We start from the raw sequence: 22,922 nt of genomic DNA on the forward strand, positions 1-22,922 counted from the left end.
CAAGCATCTTTGGCTTTTGGTCAGCCACGTTGTCGCCTGGCGGATCTAATTTAGTATGGTCTTCGTCGGTGACTCCGTGTCCTGGCAAAAATCTACCAATGTTGCTGTCGTTCTAAGATTTGCATTTGGGATGACTCTGACTCTCAGTGGATGGGAGTTTGATTGGGCCTCAAAGGATGATGGACAGACTAGGATTTTTCTATGTGGCAGACAAATGGCTGCAAAGAAAAAGAGGTCCAAAGTTGGTGCTTATGTGAAACCAAAGGCTACTTTGGCAGTGCTTGTGGTAAAGCCCGATGTATGTAGGTGACAAAGATCAATTGATTGTCACCTTGGATAAGGACCCGACAGAGCAGGAGAGAGCTCCATCTGCCGCATTTGCATAATTTGGATCGTGTCACAATGATACAATGATATGATCGTTACAATTTATTCATGTCTTCTACATCATATGTATCATGTGTTTTTATACTTCATAACCATGTAAATGTGGGTGAATTTTGGTTTTGTTGGCTAGATTTACCTAAGGATAGCTAGTTTTACTTAGGAATAGTTAGTTTATTGAGTTATAAGAAATAGTTTTTTTTTCTCGGCCTTCGGGTGTGTTATTTTGGTTATGTCTGTTGAAATACAAATGAGTTGACGTTTGATTCAAAAAAAATCTCTTTGAACACATATCATGCACGTTGTTCTAAAGTGGCCACGAAAAATCCCTTCAATTGATAGCTTGCAATTGATAGCTTGTTTTGATAAAAGCATACAAAAAAAATAGAAACTCAAATTAGAAAAATGCACAAGTAAAGACACTCATATCAGTAACCAACATAGAAAGATACTAACATAAGAAATGGAAAAAAAATACTCACAGAAAGATACTCACAAATGAAAACTCGCACGGAAAGACACTCACATTTGAATAAAACTCATCTAAAGATACTCACACCAGAAAACAACACCGAAATATATTCACATAAGAACTGAAAAGACACTCATTTTAAAATGATACTCACAATTGAAAACACATACTGAAAATACATTTACAATTGACAGAAACACAAATAAAAATACTCACGCTATAAAACAACACTGAAAGATACTCACATAAGAACTGAAAAGATACTCCCTTTATAAAGATACTCACAATTGAAAACATTAGGGCTGGGCACGGGACGGGATAGGACAAGATGAGGCTCATCCCACTCTTTTGAATCGAGATAGGACGAATGTTTTTGAAAATGCATCCCACTCGGAATCAATCCCGGTTAGGATCGGGACGAGACGAATCCCACCGTTCCATGACTTTAAAATACCGAATTTCTCAATTTCTCAATTCAACTATGAATTGATAACATTGACTTTGTAACTAAAGCAATCCATAACAAACTCATAAAACAATCCATCCAAACTTAAATAGTCACAAAAGAAAACATCAAATAGATGTTCCAAAGATTTGGATGCATTATAATCATTACACAGTCATATATTATCAAAAACCTAACATCGAATTGGAGCTAGCAGGGAGTGGAACGAGGTTTGTTTGAGGGTGAATAAAAGTTTCATGGAGCAGTTGCTATTGAGTGGAGTGAAGTTCAGTTTTTCCAATGCCCTCGCAGCTGCAAACAAACGATAGCAAACGATTCAATATAACACATTGCAGGCAGAGACCACCAGTCACCGATGTAAGCACTATTTTAAACACTAAAACCAAACAATTTATATCAAATGAAAAGCATGGAACATTAATAAAAATAGAGAAACCATTAAAAGAACAGTGAACTTGATTTTAGATATACATAATACATTAGATCACAATCCATGCCATACTTTGGAAGTCAATATAGGAGGCCATTATATGTCACCAATGACTTAATATGCCACGGTAGAAACTTCAATGACATATGAATCTACCAGGTTGAATTCATACTAATAAGATAAGAATTTTTTAGGCAACAACTTCCACTTTGCACAGAACTACAAGATTAAATCACCAATTACATAGAGAAACTCAAAGCAAGTCAACTCATTCAAAGCAAGATTAATTAGTACTGAATTTGATCTATGCCACTTTTCTTATGCTTCATGTAAATCATACTATTACCACTTTGCATACCAAAAGCATTTCTATATAATTCATAAATGCTCAATTCTTGAAATCCTCTAATGTATCCCTATTCACTCACCGAATCCCAACCAACCTAAATATCCCTGATTTATTTCCTCTAGCCATTCTTAACCAATTTGCACCATAAAAGTTAATAGAAGAAGTTTAATCAGTATTCAAAAAGTCATTCAGACATTTGGTCGAACAGTTTATATGCATAAACACATACTAGATCAACATCACATCTAGCACGGTCAATAAACTTAACGAGTCATGACATTAGAATAGAACAATCCACATCAAGTGCAACAACATTTAAACAATTCAATATGGAAACAAAAGCAAAAGAATCGGAATGAACTTACCCGAACTCTGGAATTTTGAGAGCTTCGATTGAGATTGGAAGGAGAGGAACTAATCGTCAAGGTGAGAAGGAGGAGCTCTGACTGAGATTGAAAGGAGATGAACTAATCGTTAATGACTAGATGAGCAGGAAGGAGTAGAGAGAACGAAGGTTGAGACTGGAAGGGACAGAGATGTGGTCGGAGACGGCGACGAGGAGATCAGAGGAGATGTGGTACAGGAGGTGGAAGTGGTCGGTGAGATGTGAGAGAACTCACGAGAATGAAAAGGAATGAGGGTTGCTGAAGACATAAACCTAAAATGAAGGGTGATGATGAGATATTCAATGGTCAGGATTAATAAGTTAAGAAATTGCGAGACGAGACGAGACGAAGCGATATCGAAATTATTCGTCATACGTCTCATCCCATTATTATGAAACGGGACGAGATCGGGATGTGACCGACATTTTTAGACTTTCGTCCCATCTCATCCTTATGAATTTCGCGACGGGATCGAGATTTCATCTTTTTATGCCCACCCCTAAAAAACACGCACCGGAAAGACACTCGCAATTGAATGAAACTCATCTAAAGATACTCACACCATAAATCAACACCAAAATATATTTACATAACAACCGAAAAAGATACTCACAATTGAAAACATGCACTGGAAATACATTCACAATTGAAAACATGCACGGGAAAGACACTCACAATTGTCATAAACACAAATAAAGATACTCACATCATAAAACAATATCGAAATATACTCATATAAAAACTAAAAAGACACTCACTTTAGAAAAGACACTCACAATTTAAAGCACATACGGAAAGACGCTCACAATTAACATAAACACAAATAAAGATATTCACACCATAAAGCAACACCGAAAGATACTCACATAAGAACTCAAAATATATTGACTTTAGAAAGATAGTCACAATTGAAAACTCGCACTACAAAGACACTTACAATTAAAAGAAAACATGTAAAGATACTTACACCAGAACGTAACACCGAAAGATGCTTACATAAGAACTGAAAAGATACTCACACTAGAAAGATACACATCTGAAGACACTCGATCATGATAATAAGAAACACTGAAAGATACTCATATAAGAACTATAATGATAGTCACGTTAGATAGATACTCATAATTAAAAAATCGCACTAGAAAGACACTTATAATTGAAAGAAACACATCTAAAGATACTCATACAAGAAAGCAACACCGAAAAAATACTCACATAAGAACTGAAAATATATTAATGTTAGAAATACATTCACACTAGAAAAAACTCACATCTAAAGACATTCATAACAGTAAGTAACACAAAAATATACTCACATAAGAATTGAAAATGACACTCACGTTTAAAATATACTCACAATAAAAACTCGCATTGGAAAGACACTTACACTTAAAGAGATACACATCTAAAGACACTCATACCATAAAAGCAATACCAAAAAATACTCACATAAGGATTGGATTGATACTCACGTTAGAAAGATACTCACAATTGAAAACTCGCACTGGAAAGACACTCCAATCTGAAAGAAACACATCTAAAAATACTCACAGCAGAAAGTAACACTGAAATATACTCACATAAGAACTGTAAAGTTACTCATAATTGAAAAAACACTGGAAAGACACTCACAATTAACAGAAACACAAAAAAATATGTTCACACCATAAAGTAGTGCATTATGGAATAGGCCCGACCTTCGAGATCCTAATTTTTGTCCTCTTGTGTGTCAATGTAAGATTGGCCATTTGATTATTCATGTTCTTTTATTTTCTTCAGTTTATTGATTAGCCTTTGAACTTTCATGAGAATCTTTTGTCCTTACGGTTGGCGTTCCACCTCCGTTACGACATAAACTTTACCGCGCGTGAAGCTATGAGCCTATGAGAGGTTTCTCTTAGCACAATCCATATAAATAGTAAAGGAATTGAAGTGCATATGTATTGTAAGAGGATATATCTAACGAATCATGCGATGCTGATGGGTAATGATGTTCATAAGATCAACAGATTGATGTTCATTAAAACCGGTTATAACAAGAAGTGGTGAGACCCATTTGAGATAAAGAGAGCTGAGTTAGAGTCTCATAAAGAGGAGTAGCAGCCTAGAACTTCCAAGGATTTTGGAATGGCAAAACAGAGAAAAGGAAAATGGAGTTTAGGCATCGATTAGGAAATAGACAAAGAAAATAAGTGTGGAATCAAAAATAGGGCATGAAGCTTACCACAAAAAGTTGGACAAGGGTGCTAGAGCTAGGATAATCTCGTAAAAAGAGGAAGAGCAACGACAGAGATGAGGCGGAGGCAAAACCCAAATTAGGGAAATTCAAAGTTAGACCCAATTTGAGAAATTAAAGGAAAGAAACGGATTGAGTCGGGTATGAAGATAAAGAGTTGATCTTACCAACAAGGCTGAATAGCTCACCATAGCTCGTTTATTCGCCGGAAATCTCTAAAAAAAAAAACTTGAACTGTATTTTATCGATTAGCTTGAAATCGGAGGTATGAACATAATCTATTGATACAGTTGTGTGGAGGAGATGTAAAGGAACACAAAGATTTGGATGCATGTGCGATTCTCTCTAGTCTCTAGACACGGCGGAGAGAGATGGTGGTGGTGGTATTGCATTTTATGGAGAATGAAAGAGAGAGAACACGAGAAATGGTGAGCGTTAGTGAAAATGGAGGGGGAATACAATCAATCCAGAGGATGAGAAACACTGGGCTCTCTGAGGTCGGGTGCATATGCTCCTTAGAAATCAACACTGAAAGATACTAATATAAGAACTAAAAAGGTACTCACGTTAGAAAGACACTCAGATTAGAAAAATACACATGTAAATATACTCACGCAGAAACAACACATAAAATATACTCACATAACAACTGAAAAGATACTAACAATTGAAAACTTCTATTGGAAAGACACTCACAATTGAATGAAACACATCTAAAGATACTCACACCAGAAAACAACACGGAAAAGATACTCACATAAGAAATAAAAAAAATACTCACTTTAGAAAGATACTCACAATTAAAAATACGGAAATACACTTAAATTATAAAAATACACATGTAAAGACACACACCAATAAACAATATAAAAAAACATTAACATAAGAATTGAAAAGATACTCACTTTAAAAAACATCACAACATACACGTAAAATTGAAATTGAAATGATATACTAAAACAACGTACCCACGGTACTCACACTAGTCATGAGAAATTATTATTATTTACCCGAGAAAAGAATTAAAATTGAATGACCAACATTGTCCACTAGGCGAGTTCTTAATCGAAAAAACAAGCGACTTGTGCATTTTTTGGTAATAGAAATTTGTTCGGGAAACCTTATTCTATTCTTAATCCCCAGAAACTCTCCATTTCAGGTTAGAAGAGAACACACATCTGGTTAGTTTAAGCTTTGGTATACTCTTCACGGTTTTGAATTTATGATTTCTGTGGTTGGGTCTGTTTCTCTCACTGCAAAGTGGAAGGAAAGCTGCATATAGTTGTCAAAGTTGCCCACGGGGGAATTCTACAATCCAGGTATCTAAGAGTATAAGAGTTGAATGACTGAAGATCTGGAATTGGAATGCCAGTTGTATTGTTAATTTATGATAAGTGTTGGAGATGGCCATTTGATTTCTGGCTCTGCGATTCACGTTAGCTTTTTGTCAGTGAATCCTTTTATGGCGCGGAGTAGCTTTGAGGGACGTCCCAAAGCAAGATGATCGATCAATTCATTAATTGCGTGATTCGCCCTCCCAGGTATGTAGCCTTTTCCAGCTCAGAATCAGAAACTAAAACAGCATTTTGTTTTTCCAATATTTTTTTAGTTTTGAGAGACTGATGTTGGCAGCTGCTGCTTGTCACTGCATATAAATGAGCACAATCCTCAGTGCTACCGCGATGCCTTTCCTTTGTTCAACAACATAATTTATGTGCATCTCTTACAGGGCAGACTATAACCCAGATCAGTATTTATGGGAAAGGGATTTCACTCTTGCAGGCAGAGCATACAAACGACAAGACTTGGAGGCAAGTATGGACACCCGTTACCAGGACATTGTAGTTTATTTGCTGCAAATGCACTTTTTCTTTTTAGCAGGCTAGGATAACACGTTCCTCTGTACTTACAGCTTACGAATGCTAGAGGCCATAGCTTGCGGTGTACTCATTACCTTCCTTCACCTTTCCCAGAGGATTCGTCTCTACCTTGTGTTGTATATTGCCATGGAAACAGGTCAGTAACGGTTATTGTACAGACAAAGAAAAATGTCTATGTGATTTCCATATGTGGTGATTAATGAATTGCTTAATAGATGAATTGCTTTCCTTAAAGTTTAAATATGTTGGTGGACCTTTATTGACGAAGAGGTTACAACTTACTCTCAACTATCTTGCAGTGGATGTAGGGCAGACGCAAATGAAGCTGCTCTAATTCTTCTTCCTTCAAACATCACCGTTTTTACTCTTGATTTTTCGGGTTCAGGCTTGTCTGATGGTGACTATGTTAGCCTTGGTTGGCATGAGGTATATTTCGTCATTTATCATTATTTGAGATTATAAGTGGCACCAGTTGTTCATAAAGTCTCATTCTTGTTATCAATGTAATGGAAAATAGTCTTTTGCCCCATGAGTGTTTTAGAGGGATTCGTCGTCATCCTGATTGTTTATTTCATCAACACAGTCTGAAGCCACATTCCTGATCCCCACAAATGGAGTAAAAGAATACTTTTTGGAATTTTTGAGGATTTTGAGACTTTTTGAACAACACCTGATATACTTGGAGTGTGCAAACCTTAAATATTTTTATTATTTTACTTACTCTTACCTTGTGAAATTTGTAAATTTCCTTTCATCTGTTTTAGAGGGATGACCTCAAGGTCGTGGTTTCATATCTAAGAAGCAACAAACAAATCTCGCATATAGGTCTTTGGGGGCGATCTATGGGAGCGGTTACTTGGTACCATCTCTCTTGTATTTGTTGATATTACTTTGTTTTCTTTGATAAGTCACATACTTCTACTTCTCTTTATAATGATTTAAAAAAAAAAAAAACAGTACCCAGGATGAAGTAGAGGCAATCCATATTGCAAGGTACACTAACAACCACCTGAAACAAACGAATAGTTAACAAGAGTTGATAAACACAACAGACCTCCAATCCCCGTAAGAAGAAAAAAAAAGTAATAGTGCATAGTGAAGATATATATATCATTTGACAAGAGATCCATCTCTTTATCCTTTGCTCCCTCCCCAAGTACCCTGTTATTCCTCTCCACTCACACCACCCAAAAAATTGCTAAATTCTAAAGCAGAGATCTCTCTAGCACCTCACCCTCCTTTTTCATTAATCAAATTTTATCATTCACATGGCAACAGAAGAAATTGGATTTCCCTAGCTGACTTGGGTTTCCTGAAAAGTGATTATCTCCACAGGGATAAAAGTCTAAAAACAAATGGATAGTGGAGCAGTGGGTGATCCAAACTTTCACATTCCTTTTGGACATCACTCAATTGGGGGAAGAGACACGGGAAAGCCATTTCCTCTGAACCATATCACAAGAATTAGAAGAACCTAGCTAACAATCATACCTTGGTAGGTACTTTTGTCTGCACTGTTCCATTTCCATCCCATACAGACAATATGAAGAAATGCTTTGAAAAGTATCTCTCCAAACACAGTTTTTAGGAGGAGGAACAGAAAAAACTAAGGATGAGGGAAAGACACTCCAGGGAGACAGCAAGAGTTGTAAAGAGGGGATATAACTCTAGACTCAATGACACTCTGTATATTCATTCACCAGTTCTGCTGTTAATGATTAGTTTGCTTCAAGAGAGTTCTAGAGCCATACCATTGAATACCAGTACTAACCCAACATAGCCCTAAGATGGATTGGCTCCAAGCCCAAGCATAAGTGCCCCTTGGATTAAATACTTACAATATGTAAGATAATCTGTTGGCTATTCTGAATCGATGAGATAATAACATCTAATCTTAACAAATTTACTCATATCTGTGTTAACCTCCTAGATTCCTTTTGAAGATTTCTTCAGCTGGTTAAATTTGAACATTCCAACGGTTTGCTCAGTTGTTACGCATAAAAATTCACTATCGGCTTGATGGTCAAATGATCATGATTTTCCTTTTAATTCTCAGAAAAGACAATAGTGGCTTTTATGCTTCCTTGTGCATAAGAATATCCCTAAAACTCTAAACATAAATACCATCATATTTGTAAAATGCAGCCTTCTTTATGGAGCGGAAGACCCTTCTGTTGCTGGAATGGTGTTGGATAGTGCCTTTTCAAACTTGTATGTTCTAATGATGGAGCTAGTGGATGTTTACAAGATCCGGCTTCCTAAATTCACTGTACAGTCTCTGTTTATCTCTCCATGCACTTTAATAAACATGTAGACAATTGTCATACTTCTGTAAGGATTATCAGATCTCCATTTTTCCTGTACAAAAGCATCTTACTTATCTCCTCATTGGTGCATTTCACACAAAGAATTTAATATGGGAGTAATGGGACCATCGTTTTCGAAATTATGTATCTTTGGCTTAAGTTGTGTGTGGGGAGATGAAAGTCATGAAACTGCATTGGGTATATCCAAGGGATGGTTTGTAACTTCCCCTGAGAATCATAAAATAACAGTCTAAGCAAAGAAGGCAATACCTCAATTTTTTTTCCGGTTTATACATACCCTACATATGTGTCTATCAATGCCATAGTTGTTTCAAAGTTGTTAATATTTCCATGGATGAAGCTTAATATATATCTCTCAATGTTTTATTGTAACTTTGACCTACATCCTCTTAAACTAGGTTAAGATGGCAGTACAATACATGCGCCGGATGATTGAGAAGAAGGCAAAGTTTGATATCATGGATCTTAATTGCTTACAGGTAATTCTGTCTTCATGACTTTGTTGGCATAGATGAGTTTTCCCTCAACTGTAGCCTTAACCCTTCTTTTCTCTTTAAGTCATAATTATTGTATCTGAATAACATAAAGAACGACCCCCTATATATACAGTATACACCCTATGCATATATAGAATATATCTGTAACTGAATATGGGCATTTATGTTATGCGGCCAGGTTGCACCCAAAACATTTATTCCTGCTTTATTTGGACATGCCAAGGACGACAAGTTCATCCAAACCAGCCATTCTGATCTCATCTACAAGTCCTATGCAGTATTGTCTTAATTCAGGACTTATAGTTTTGTGACATGATACATTGCAGTTGGAGTTTTGAAAAGTAACTATATCTCTAATTCTTGTGGCAGGGGGACAAAAATATTATATTTTTCGATGGTGATCACAATTCCTCTCGGCCACAGTTTTATTATGATTCTGTTTCAATTTTCTTTTATAATGCTCTTCATCCCCCACAAGTATCTTCTTCTCATTCATATAAGCCTGAGAAATATTATGATCTAGAGGATTTGGAGTTTGGTGCTGATTTGGATGAGGTGATTTCTCTTTTGTATTAGTTGTTCAAAATTGTGATCACTTGGGCCTATACTTTTATAGACTCCTTGAATGATGAATACCAGATTCAATGCTCCATATCTACCGGGCTTTTTACTAAAAAATAAAGTGAGAGGTGCACCACATACATATCATGAAGACAATGATGATGATAATATGGGTCCTGCATTTTAGTTCACGATGGGATGATTTTCCGGTGTCAACGGAAAACAAATATAGACACATGCATACTGTATACATTCGACAATTAGCATTCTCATTGTCATTCTATCCTTAGTGATGAGATTAATGATGATTCTACTAGCCAAAATTGCTGACCTTCAATTGTATTTTGACATGAGTTTTATGTCAGGCATTTAACTTTGTTTTTTGACAGTGGTTGATGTAATTTTCCCTGGAATAAGATTAATATTTGCTCCAATGCCTTGATATTTCAGGGTCTGTTACATAAGATAATCAGTGGTGTTCATTCTGCGGGTACTGATGCTGCAAGTTCTTCTTATGCTCCTGCAGCCATTGCCACCAAAAAGTCTGTGGGAGACCTTCTGTCTGAAATTGCACCAATCACTCCTATAGTTGTATGTGTCTTTCTCTAGGTTTATATACACTCCCCCCCCCCACACCCAGGCCCCACATTGTTGAGCCATTCTGCAACTCACTTGTTTATTGGTAATCCAGGACCCTGTGCATGATGAAGATGGCACACTTAACTGTCACGATATGTCAAATCTACAGGTTAATGTGTACCGTCCTTAAATTCTGGGATTGCTTTATCTTTTCATTCTCAAATGTGGGTAGATGCTTTGATGGGTTCAAAACCCAGACCATAAGGGAGTAAAGAAAGTTTACTAACCCCTCTTTTTGTTAAAAATGATCGTTATTAGAAAGCATAAGGGGGTGGTCCTGTTTCATAGCTCTGAAATTTTTCCATAAAGACGATCATGTTTCACAGATGTTCTGAAATTATGCTATCGTGATTTTCACAGGATCGGCCAAAGGGTCAGAATGAAGAATGCTGTTCATATACAAGTTCAAATAGAGAGAGTTGGGGAAGATGCTCTTCATTAGGAGGCAGTGATGGAGAATCATCTGACTGCACAGCTGTTGACAATGGTCATGGGGTATCGCCTTCTCTCTCTCTCTCTCTCCATATATATATATATAATTTCTGTGCGAATCTTGCCATACTGATGCATGATCATGCTGAACCATGTACTGCCATATTGATTGGAGATAGTGAGATATGCCTTTAATATTATCTTCACTAGTAGTCTTTTGTTGGTTTGAACTTTTATTGCTGTTTGTTATAATATTCCATTCGATAATATTCATGCATACACATGAAGCTGGATTGATATTGCTATAAGAAACATGTAGTTTTCATTGTTTGGTGGTGCCTTTTGCCTCTATCTTTTTCGACGCATGCTGCGTCAAATGTAAGCTGGATTGATATTGCTATAAGAAACATGTAGTTTTCATTGTTTGGTGGTGCCTTTTGCCTCTATCTTTTTCGACGCATGCTGCGTCAAATGTAAGCTGGATTGATATTGCTATAAGAAACATGTAGTTTTCATTGTTTGGTGGTGCCTTTTGCCTCTATCTTTTTCGATGCATGCTGCGTCAAATGTATTCAACAATATTATTCTAAGTTTGGTTTTCTTGATTTTAAATTGGCCCTTTTGATTGTAGGAGTATACAAGATCCCTTCAACATGAGCAACAAAAATCACCGGACATGAAGAAAGAGGTGAAGAAAAAGAAGAAAGTTCCAATTGCTCCAAAGAAACCCAAAAGTGAGAAATTTGAAAAGTTAGAGGCCCTTGGCAAAAGATTGCGTCTTTGCATCCTGAAGCGAGTAAACCATCGGAGGCACCACACTTGATGACTCCCCTATACAACAGTTGTTTGTAACTAGGATGAATGATTGTTCCATCTTCAATTGTTACTTTTCGCTGATGCCGTTCCTTTTGATTATTAAAATGTCTAGTTTTCTTTTCCTAATTCCAGTGTCACTTTGGCGGGAAATGAGGTTTTATGATCTACATTGTTGAAGAAACTCGGTGAAAACCAGTCAAGGTAAAGTTGTGGATCTAGATTAGTAGATTCTAGAATGAGAGCACAACTTCTAATGGGTTTCCTTTGTATAAGGGCACACTTCCTCATTTCATTAATTAGATCTGCTATTGTTTTGCCCTTTGTTCATCTCAATCTCATGATTCAGGAAAAGATGGTGTAAACGAGTCTTATAAATGTGCATGTCAGCATTGATTTCGCCTGGAACTACCTCAAAGTGGAGTTTCTACATAAACCTTTGGATTCGACAAAAGTTGTGTTATGGTATTTAATTTATACAATTCCCCAAGAACACTCTTAAACGTGATAGTAATTTGGCAGCAGAATGTATTTCAGTGAACTGGAGACTCGATGCCCAAAGAGCAAAACAGAAACATAGATACCAAACTGTCCTGTATTAACACCTTCAAGAATATGATCATGCACTGTATGTCTGGTACATTTAGATTCAGGCTGCAAAATTGAAAACAGGCGGTACTCTTTCTTATAATGACAGCAGCTATTGCTGCACAACTCAGTGCCATTGCAATCAGGAATCAAAAGGGCACGAAACTGCCAAAAGAAACTTGTTCCCTAAAGAAATATCTTATTGACAACCTGGATGTAAACAAGCAATTACCGGCAGTGATGAACAAACACTAGGTTCATGATATTGCGGGAGTACAAATTTGAAATTTCCACTCATGTTCACAACTCAATTTAAGCATGACAGTTCTCCATTGGCCTGGTTTAGCAGGAACCTCTAATTATATAACACCAGTCGGCAACATTCATTCACCTGATTAAGGACGTGTGAAAATCCCAGTCCACTTTATACCAACTACATATCACTACCAGCATCTTGCTCCAAATCATTATTCCTGACAGAAATCCCAGATGTGGGATTAGACTGCTCCCTGGGCAAGAAAATGGTGTGTGCTTGCTGATAGGAAGAGTTTACGCTTGACTCCAATATTTGGTGTGCAAGTACCACTTCTGGATTAGAAAATGCTTCAACCGTGCTAAACTTTTGCTTCTTCATCGACCTCTCAGCTGGAGAAATAACATGAGAACCAGAATCTGGAGTCGAGGGTTCTTCATGACGAGATGAGCAAGATTCATCAACAGAAAGGCTCTTGCCTGGTGCGCGTTCCTTGTTAGCCTTGTCTAAAATGGGACCCTCAGAGGTTGGGGCAGGGGTTGCTGGGTCAACCTTGTCAGATTCTGGGCATGTATCACCTGAAGCAAGTGTGGAGTTCCCAGGGACAGGTGCTTCCGAAAGAACCCCACTAAGTCGTCGTTGCTCTTCGATAATTTTCTTCAAGTACTTACCTTGTGCTTCTATCCTTAACTGTAGCTGTCTCTGTACCTGTAGTGCATTATAAAACTATCAGCTGCATGAGTTACAACTCAAAAGATGCTAAACCAACACAGGGCTCTCCTCCCCTCTCGGCACCCCCACTAGTGCATTATAAAATTGTTAAGTCCATTCGTAATTTGTCTAAGGAAAACAAAAGTGAACACAGGACAGTAAATTGTAATCAATCCTCGATATAATATACCACTCAACTGAAAGCTAAATATATAAGAAAACATGCCTCTAATTGTTCATGCAGTCGCTTCTGCACCTCCATTTGCAGCTTTAATGCTTCCGTTATTTGCATTCCACTGCAAAAAGAAAGAGGGTACTTAGTACTTAGTCAATACATCAATCCGTCAACTGATATGCCATTGTAAACAAAGAAATAGGTTTCTCATAGAATAATAGTATATAATCTATAAAATGAAATAGGTAGTGCATAACAGGGAACTCTACTTACGAGGAACCATCCACGTCAGAAAGCATGTCCCCTGGTTCTTTTTTGTCAGCTTTCCCCCCTTCATAAATATTGAAGAGAATCAAGACATTATAATTAAAGGTCCTATATGATACATCTCTTATATGCATCACTATAGAAAACCTGCCTATGCTAACATAATTGAACAAATAAGTAAGTAGAAGCATACACCTACCATCAGACGAGGAGTCAGGTAGGTACTTTGCAAGTCGATATTTCTGAGTGCATCACACAAGTTATGTTAATGGAAAACTGATGAGAAATTCCCTTTACACCCACCAAATTGGAAAGGGAAAGGAAAACTAAAATAGAAAACAGATTAAAAGGAAAGATAATTTGGATGGAAAGAATTCTGCAAACCTGTAAATGGCTCTTTACATGGTATATGGTTAAACCTTGTACACCCATCACTCTCAAGACACCTTTGGGTGTTGCACCTAGAAAATATATAAAAAAAAACAAAGAAAACATAGCACCTCTAAAGTGAGTACATAGTATATGTTCAAATCACATGTCAAAATTCAACATACATCTCAATTGAAATTCAGAATTCCCATGCATGGAAACATAATGCACAAAATGTAGATCTTTAATCTTGCAAGTTGCAACATATCCTCTGATCTCAATGAAATTCGCAAACATAATATTTGATTTCATCTTGGTGTATGTATGGAAGGAAACAAACATGGTCAAGTCCAATTTTATACACTCCCAGTAAGAAAAGAAAAGACAAAATTCATTTATAAAAATGACCTTCCATAAAGTTACTATATTACCCCCAATCTCGATGAATGACACAAGTTATCTAACATAAAATCAACCCTACAGATAAAAAGTCAGGTGACTCACGATCTGGGCCACCGAGTTGTGCCACTGCATCAACAAAGCGTTCATGAAGCTCATGTGTCCAACGCAATCGCTGCTTTGAAGTAAGATTAGAGTTGCTGGGACTGTTGGCTCCATTGGCATTGTCCATTGTATTGGGGCGGCAATCTAGATATTGACCATGGACTAACAAATTTTTGTGGACTAAGCCTGAACTAGGAGTACCATTTGGTTGATACATTTGTCATATCTATAATCAGAAAACAAGAACATGTAATGAGTAATGGATGAGGATGCTGCATTGACAAACAGAGACAAAACTTGAGGACTAGTACAGCTGAACCAACTAGAATGCAATCTGATTTTGAGTATTATGAGACTCCATTGGATAGAATTAAGAAGCAATTATGTTATATTACAAAGAAATAGAAAGAACTTTCATAGTTTGGGATCAGAAGAATGAGCACAAGCAGATGGAACAGTCGTATATGTTGGAATCGAATAAGAATCGCCAATCCAAGGATCCGAAAAACAAGAAAGGTATTGGGCAATTTTGAATCGGCAAGAAATTAGGGTTTGATGAGGAATGTGCAAAAGGAAAGAAAAACGTACCTGGCTCAGTTCGGATGACGGATCTCTTTTCCCCTCGTCAATTTTCGGAGCTTTGTTTTGTTTAGAATCTGTGTGTGTTTGAGCTGAGCGCAGACACCCGAACGACCAAGTTTGCCAAACTTTTCTCTAGACGTTGGTTTTGAGAAAATTATCCCATTTATGCTTCTCTCTCTTCTTTAAAAGATTCCAATACCGGGCCAACCAGAGCATTTTGTTTACTCTATAAGTTCATATATAATTTCTACTCTCAGCTATATCGTCTATATGTATGCCAACCAAACTAAATTTTGATTGAAAACTATTGAGGCATTATAGTGATTCCAGTAGTTTTGACTTTGGAGGTGTTCAACATTGCAAGGATAAGATCCGGAAAATAAAAATAAAAAAGGAATTTGTTTTGTTTGTCATGTATTTTGCAAACGTGATATTTTATTTTATTTTACGAAACGTGTATTCAGTCTCAATAATGTACCCGATAGGCTGATACCACTTGGCCTCACTTGGATTTCCTCGATAAAATTCAGCCTGCTGTCCAACGCAGACAATGTTTATTCCGGCAAATTTGTCACCTTCCTTTGCCTCAGTCTCAACACAATATTTGATACGATGATTGCCCACATAATTTATCATTTTATCTATGTAATAGACACTAACTAATTCTCTACGCAGAATACAGGCTGATTTTAATCATTTTATCCACACCAAAATAATGACGCTCGTATGGCTTATATACTACTTTCATTTAGGCAAACAAAGGCTACTCAAGGATCACCTACAGGCAAAAGTCCTATGGTTTTCAAGACTGCTCTAGCATACGTAATTGAAGATGCTGCATCAAGTCTCCAGCCACATAGTTTGCAAAATCAGAAGCAATTAGTTCTGGTATTTAAGCCCCTTCTAGTGTGTTGAATTTACAGTTTGGGAGTTGGGAGACCTAGTTGCCACTTCCAACTTGGCAACTCCTGCCAACTAGATGGACCGGAAGGGACTGAAAATTTTACATTTTAATATTGTAATGCAGAGTGAACATAAGGATCTGATTCTGATCACGAGCTGATCAAACCAATCAAACACTAGGTTCGGCCCTATATGCCATACCTAGTAATGCCATGAGCCTCAACTGCGGCTAGATTAATCTCTTGGGTTCTCACCTCGGCTTCACCCCAAATTAGAGATGCAGTTGCCGCCTCCAAGCTCAACATTCTTTTTCTCCCACCAGCAGGAGATCCTTCCAAAGTTAGTCCTCCTGGACTCTCATGTGATGTGAGGCAGCTTTCAGTGGAGCAATCAGCCCTTTGAGGATGGACACTAGTTAGAACTTCTTCCGGACCACGAACTCCAGACACATCTGTGGATTGTAATGAGTAGAAGCCAAGTGGGTCGAGGGAGGAACTTTTAGCATTCTTATTCCCCAATCCTTGACATTTATGGCCATCAGTATCAATAACTGAACCTCCAATAAATTGATCGGCAAGCATCTTACAAGCTCTCTCAAGCATGGCCATATATCTCCGCTCAGCATCCTGGCGAATCTGCAAGTGCTTCTCAGCCTACAGAAATTTAGTATGAAAATTAAGTAGCATGATGCAAAAATCGAGTCCAGAAGTTCAGACTTCTTAGTAGATGGTGAACCTAACATTTTGAACTATCAATTAATTATATCCTGAGTAAAGGAAGTTATAAAATGTTGTACTAAAAGCAAAGTCGCAATTGCAGTAGATACACTGAAAGATAATGGTTCAAAATTGTCAACAATATCAAATACAAAAATCCAGGAATTACTGCAAACAGGGTCACCACTATCATTGTCTTGCTTACGAAAAGAATCCAAAAGTGGGATATACAGAATACCAGAGCAGATGCGCATTTCATTTTAACCTTCATGATATGTTGTTATACCTCAACTTGCACGTGTAGTTTACTTTGTACTTCCATTTGCACTCTTAATGCCTCCTTGACTTCATAACCCCTATAAATGATATTTGGTAAAAGCAAACATTTTAATGTGAAATGACAACCTATGAATTGTGAATAAGGTTATGAAGCAAGAATGTAAACTTGCTTACTCATTCATATCAGAAGAAGGCAAATTTGGCGAAGAATTACCAGAACCAGGGCTTTCAAGAAGGTACGAAGCTGACAATCCTCACAATGATTGGCACAAGAAATCAGTCATAAATTTAATATTTTACTCATAGAGACACCTCTCAAATATCTTGAAGTTAATGATATATAAAAAGCCTCCATTGCATAGTATGATATACTTGAGCTCAAAAAAGTTGTTTTCCGATGAGAGAGAGACTACTGTTTTTGCACCCAATACGGAAGCACAAAGATATTTTGACCACAACCTTACAATTTAAGCTTCTATGGGAAAAGTCAATACGATCTCAGAGATCTCCATTTCAAGTTTTTGCAATTGCAGCTCAATCAGCCTCATAGGCGGTGAGGGCTAAATTATTGGCTACTCTATATTGACTAAAACTTCTGAATTTCCGCTTTTCTAATATTGCACTCATGCCAAATCTGCATTTATGTTCAAGATCTAGGGGAGGGCTACGCATATATGTTTTGCTGGATAAAATATGTGAGGTCGTTCCCTAACAAGCAAAAGGTCTACCAAGTAGCTACAGGTATATTGGTATTGAGGAGATGTTGCATGATATCCTAAGTCTGAACCCTCTTCTCTCGGAGAAGGATGAAAATAAAGCAACATAAAAACAAGCTTAATCCTCTGTGCACCTATGGCTGCATAGCAATAAAGAAACAAATTTGGGCAGAAAGAAAGAGTAAAAGCAAAACCTACCATCCTTGGATACCTCATCCATATCCTTTCCTGATTGCTTACCTAGCCTGTATTTCTGTAATGCAATGTGAAGCAGTAAGTGGTTGAGCAAAAAATGTATCGATCATGACGATAAATTCAATGACAGAAAAAACCTGTAGATGACTCTTTAAATGAAAAAGTGTGAGCCCCTTGACATTCATTGTTCGCATAATAGCCTTGGGTGTAGCTTCTGCAACATATCAAATCCCTCCCTGGTCAGACTAGTTGTTCAAAGGCAGTTAATTTAATTTAATGAAAGGAAGAAATACTGTAGATTAGAGGAAAGAGGAACAGACTAGCGGCGCCGCCAAGCTGAGTGACTGCGTCGATGAATCGTTCGTGGAGGTCAGCAGTCCAGCGGAGACGGGGTTTGGGATCGGAGGTCAAGACGAGGCAAGGGTCTGCTCTGTGCATGTCTTCAATTCCTTCAAGCGGAGGAGGAGGCTGCATCAGCCTCGGAAACATGTTCCAACTAAATCAATCAATCTCGGAGGAGGATGCTGTAGACGGTGCTTGCTTTACGATCTAGAGAAATGTCCATTTTTGCACTCTTTTCTCTCGTCTCTGTGAACCATACGCCCACTCCCATCAGTCAACACACTTCTTTACTGTCTACAACCACCATCCATTACCAAAATATCATTATTTTTCATTTTTCCAAAGGAAAATAATTCCAAAAATCAAGTTTCCGATAAGTTGCTTTTTTAATCAAATGGCATATGCTTTTCAAATTAATAGAGGAAGAGTCAAGCCGGAGCAGTCATTACATATTCTTCTGCAGCCATTTTACGAGCATGGCAACAAGTCAAAGTGAAACACAATGTTATTCACATATCTCATGATTATTGATAAATTTAGAGGAATAACAATTATCTCAAGGATTCTCAAAATCAGATTTGTATCAATGCCCCAAATACTAAATCATAAACATCATTCAAACAAAGAACAAGGTAATGCACGTGATGCGGCTACGAAATGGAAAGTAAGCAACGCGACCATTCTCTCCGTTCATTCATAAATGTTCTTACATACATCTGTTCATAAATCTCACAAAGGCACCATGATCCTAGGCTACCCGTTTAATGTGTATATCTTCCTTCTCGTGTAAATTTGTTTTGTTCTTGGAAATGGATTAGATTCAAAGCCTGTAGCCATGCAGATGTTTGGCCCATCTTCTAGCCATGTAAGGATCATGATAGTCCCAACTTTCTGCACTACTAGGCCTCCCACCATTCCCCGATCCAGCAGAAGCTGCTTCTGCTACATTAATATTAGTTTTACCATCACCTATGCTCACCATAGTTTCTCCTCTTGTGATAGGTTCGTCAATCTCACCATCCTCAATGTAGCTGTATTCCACACAAATATGTCCACAAACGCTCAAGTCAACCAAGATTTTCCTTTCTTCGCCGTTTCTTAGCTCTCCTATTCTTGCAATCCTACTGCTGCCTTCCCCTGTTGTGCTGATCCGCAACTGGATATCTCTCACAACACCACCTATGAGTCTGCGGAGGAACTCTTCAAATTCATGCATGATAAAACCACTTGAAGTGCCGAATCCAAATCCTACATGAAAACGATGCACTGGAATGGGTACTTCCAAATTGAGAGCAGCATGGTAGGATCGGGTTGGGGTGTCAGACAGATGCAGGATGACTGAATCTTGATTCTTGTATACACGATCTTGAAGTATCTTGATCCCTTTTTTGAGCCCTTCCACTGGATCTGCTTGCCCCGTATAGAACAGACGGTCAATAACCTGCTGGGCTGTTCGCTTCCCATAAGATGTCATGCGTCTTAGAGGGAAGACGCGGGCAGCAGCTGATGAGTAAGTAACAATGGCTAAACGATCAGTAGGTCTAAGGGAGAAAACCACCAATGCCATGCACTGCTTGAGAAGCCTCAAGTGCGGTCCATTTGGGCTAGCAACCAAGACCAAATCAGTTGCTCGCTGTTGTGCCAATTTCACCGAAAGATAAGCTCTGTCTGAGGAGGCATACATAGTAGTATAGGACTTTGGCCTGGTTGGTGATTGTAACAATGATGTGGAGCTACAACTCAGGTGATGTAGGGGTGGATGATATTGGTGTGTGACACACCAGGATGGTTGAAAGCTATGGGGTGGACTACTTGATGGTAAGGGTGCTAGAGAGAATTGGAGACGGGGGAAATTAGGCATGGGATCAGCAGGCTCAATTGGGTCATCATCATCATAGCGAGCAGAGCGCAGGAAAGAGCGCCTGTGGATGCGGAAAGTGGCTATAGAGTTATCAAGGATTTGGAGGATGGGATCAGTTGGGTTGCAAGAAGAGACAGAACCACCGGGTTTGTTCAGATTGCGGGGCAGCTGAGTCCAATGGGCACGGCAGATGGGGCAGGTGACACTACCATGGCGGACATTGGAGGAGATGCAGGCAAAGTGGAACGCATGGGAGCACTGGGCCGTGAATATAGCTTGCCCCGAGCTCCTTCCCTTGCTATGGTAACTCAGAGGGTCTAGACATATTGCACACAAATTCTGCCACAAGAATCAACAGATAAGATTTAGAAAACTGCAGCTACAAGCGCAATTTTGTTAGAATTGCATTATAAGGAGTAGGAGTACGGCCAATGCTCCAGCATAAATCTTAGTATAAAGTTACTATCACTAGCAATGCAATCAGAAACAGAGTTGTGCTTTTGTTTAAATAAAGAATATGATACATATGGAACTGGAACCTCTAATAAATCTGATCTACTGTTGCAGTTCAATTGTTTAGCACTTGCAATTGATTCATTAATCTGTTACGGCATTTCATAGCAATATTTTCACGCAATTGCCGCAAGAGGAAAAGTAAGAAATTGAAAAAAAAAACGATTAAGTAAGTGAACTGATGAATATGGTAGAAATCACCGAAAGGAAAAACAGGGGTATGGTGGTATGTATGAGTTACCTTATTAGAAGAAGGCACATTGGTGATTGAAGTTTCAGTTTGGTTTGCAATGCATTCTTCATCTTCTTCTGGTGTTGAGTTGGCGGGAGACACAGGAGAAGAAGCTGAGATCTGTAAATATAAAATTGAACACAAAGTGTTAAAAAATAGAGGAGACAGTAAATTGGAAGAGAGGAAATAGATAAGAAATGTAGGAAGCAATAAGGACTGACAGAGGCAGGGTCGAAGAAGACGATTGGGTCCACGTGAGGCTTCCTCCTGGAAGAGAAGGAACCACCACATGCATTTGCGGCAGCCACCACCATCTTCTTGGCCGCTTTTCTCAGCTTCGACGATGCTCCTCCTCCCATCCTCGGATCGATCAGATCGCTTTCCTTCCCTTGCTTGCTCTTCTCTCTCAAACACGAGAGAGAGATGAAATGGTTGCTTCGTTCTCTCTAAACCAGGCAGTCGAGTCGACGCCTTCTCTCTCCTCCTTCGCTTCCTCCTGCCTCAAACGCACTCCACTTATTATTATACCCACCCCACTTCTCTCTTTCTTGTCTTTTCTTTTCCAAACCCACTTTTTTTTCTTTCTTTCTTTTTTCAACTTTTGTTTTTTCTCTAGCTCCCTGGTTTATTTGTTTCAGCAGTTTCACATCTTCCTCAAACACTCGTCGCATCTAATTGACTAGTTCTAGATTCTCTTTACTTTTTCTTTTAATTAGCAATCAAAGATCTTATCTCTATCTCTAATCTTTTTTTTTTAAATTGACGATATATTAATATAGGAAGGTAACATGAACATGAAACATCTTTTAAAGTTTCGAAACAATGGAACCATGCAAGCCAAACAAATAAAACATATCTAACTCTATGTTAACAAACCATCAATGAAAATGCACAAAGTAACTAAGAATCCAAAACCATAACCAAATGTGAATTTACTCACTTATTATCTCACTAGGGCTATCTTATTCAGAAGAGGTAACATAGCAAGATCTAAAGAGGCTTCCTGACTCCTATAAAGTCCCCTCAACAGGGACCGCAAAAACAGTTAAGGCCACCCCTACACTTGGTCAAATTGATAGGTTCCACTTAAGGCAAAGGATATGTCTCCATCGCAGCAACTAGTGAAGCCCAAGATAACGCTTGATACCAAACCCTAGCCCAAAACCATGTACTAAGAGCACCCATAGTACTAGGCACCCACACATCAGATCCGCCGTACAAGGGTTTCGTGTGCAACAATGCCGACCGCGCTATCTCCTCAGTTATAGCGGCCAACCCAATCACGACCGGCCTTGAACACCCAACATCGGCATTAACCCTTGCACACACCGCGCTGAGACCACAAGATTTGAAGTGTGAGGAAGAAGAGACTCGGTTTGATAAATTGTCAATCTCAATGGGATAAGAAACTTGCTGGGCTTGGAAGCAGCAACAAGGAATTCCGACACCCCCACCTTGATCGACCACTGGCGAGATTGTGAAACCGCCGCGTATTGAATTTTTCGAGTCACCATCCAAGAACCCTAGAAGACGACTACCTCTATGAATCTTGATATATGACCAAAGTCACCAAAAACCTGGAACCAAGTCGAAGCTTTCACCTCCAAACTTGCCGATGCTACTGTTGCCTCTATAATTATCCTTGAATCCACCGCCGCCAAAGAGACAGGCTAGGGCAAGGAGAATATGGAGATGGGAGAAACAACCCATAATATCCCTAATCTCTAATCTCTAATACTATAAAGCGAGCACCCATAAAACTTCACCAGATTGTGAACTGTCAAATCTACCTCTCTATAATTTTATTATTACACATAGACATAAAAAATAATTATGTAAAACTA

The 22,922-nt window shown here is 38.3% G+C and overlaps 4 protein-coding genes across 9 annotated transcripts; 1 reads left to right on the forward strand and 3 right to left on the reverse strand.

The window, feature by feature from the left end:
• The first annotated feature begins 5,813 nt into the window (after positions 1-5,813).
• LOC126785737 (uncharacterized) lies at positions 5,814-12,039 on the forward strand. 6 transcript variants are annotated; one of them, XM_050511366.1, is made up of 15 exons: positions 5,814-5,882; positions 5,985-6,042; positions 6,175-6,264; positions 6,453-6,534; positions 6,636-6,739; positions 6,903-7,029; positions 7,368-7,462; positions 8,749-8,872; positions 9,329-9,409; positions 9,606-9,704; positions 9,797-9,982; positions 10,439-10,579; positions 10,680-10,736; positions 10,988-11,122; positions 11,691-12,039. In XM_050511366.1, the coding sequence occupies exons 3-15, from the start codon at positions 6,224-6,226 to the stop codon at positions 11,880-11,882; spliced, it is 1,464 nt and encodes a 487-aa protein (XP_050367323.1). In that variant the 5' UTR covers positions 5,814-5,882; positions 5,985-6,042; positions 6,175-6,223; the 3' UTR covers positions 11,883-12,039. The 6 variants fall into 6 exon arrangements, with proteins under 6 accessions (XP_050367323.1, XP_050367320.1, XP_050367324.1 ...); XM_050511363.1 differs by having other exon boundaries at positions 5,822-5,882; positions 6,164-6,264; XM_050511367.1 differs by having other exon boundaries at positions 5,873-5,904.
• Positions 12,040-12,734: 695 nt separating this feature from the next.
• On the reverse strand, positions 12,735-15,476 carry LOC126786666 (myb family transcription factor PHL7). The gene is made up of 7 exons (XM_050512560.1): positions 15,328-15,476; positions 14,740-14,965; positions 14,251-14,327; positions 14,066-14,108; positions 13,873-13,930; positions 13,651-13,720; positions 12,735-13,421 (listed from the first exon to the last, which is right to left on the reverse strand). The coding sequence occupies exons 2-7, from the start codon at positions 14,954-14,956 to the stop codon at positions 12,894-12,896; spliced, it is 993 nt and encodes a 330-aa protein (XP_050368517.1). The 5' UTR covers positions 14,957-14,965; positions 15,328-15,476; the 3' UTR covers positions 12,735-12,893.
• A 668-nt stretch (positions 15,477-16,144) lies between these two features.
• On the reverse strand, positions 16,145-18,714 carry LOC126786502 (protein PHR1-LIKE 3-like). Its single transcript, XM_050512343.1, has 6 exons — positions 18,451-18,714; positions 18,268-18,344; positions 18,134-18,188; positions 17,394-17,463; positions 17,227-17,296; positions 16,145-16,877 (listed from the first exon to the last, which is right to left on the reverse strand). Exons 1-6 carry the CDS (start codon positions 18,617-18,619, stop codon positions 16,413-16,415), a joined length of 906 nt encoding a protein of 301 aa, XP_050368300.1. The 5' UTR covers positions 18,620-18,714; the 3' UTR covers positions 16,145-16,412.
• Positions 18,715-19,135: 421 nt separating this feature from the next.
• On the reverse strand, positions 19,136-21,581 carry LOC126787808 (probable E3 ubiquitin-protein ligase WAVH2). Its single transcript, XM_050513714.1, has 3 exons — positions 21,300-21,581; positions 21,088-21,198; positions 19,136-20,672 (listed from the first exon to the last, which is right to left on the reverse strand). The coding sequence occupies exons 1-3, from the start codon at positions 21,435-21,437 to the stop codon at positions 19,293-19,295; spliced, it is 1,629 nt and encodes a 542-aa protein (XP_050369671.1). The 5' UTR covers positions 21,438-21,581; the 3' UTR covers positions 19,136-19,292.
• Positions 21,582-22,922: the final 1,341 nt, after the last annotated feature.

The sequence above is a fragment of the Argentina anserina genome, chromosome 3 (assembly GCF_933775445.1).
Source record: "Argentina anserina chromosome 3, drPotAnse1.1, whole genome shotgun sequence".
Classification (NCBI taxonomy): domain Eukaryota; kingdom Viridiplantae; phylum Streptophyta; class Magnoliopsida; order Rosales; family Rosaceae; genus Argentina; species Argentina anserina.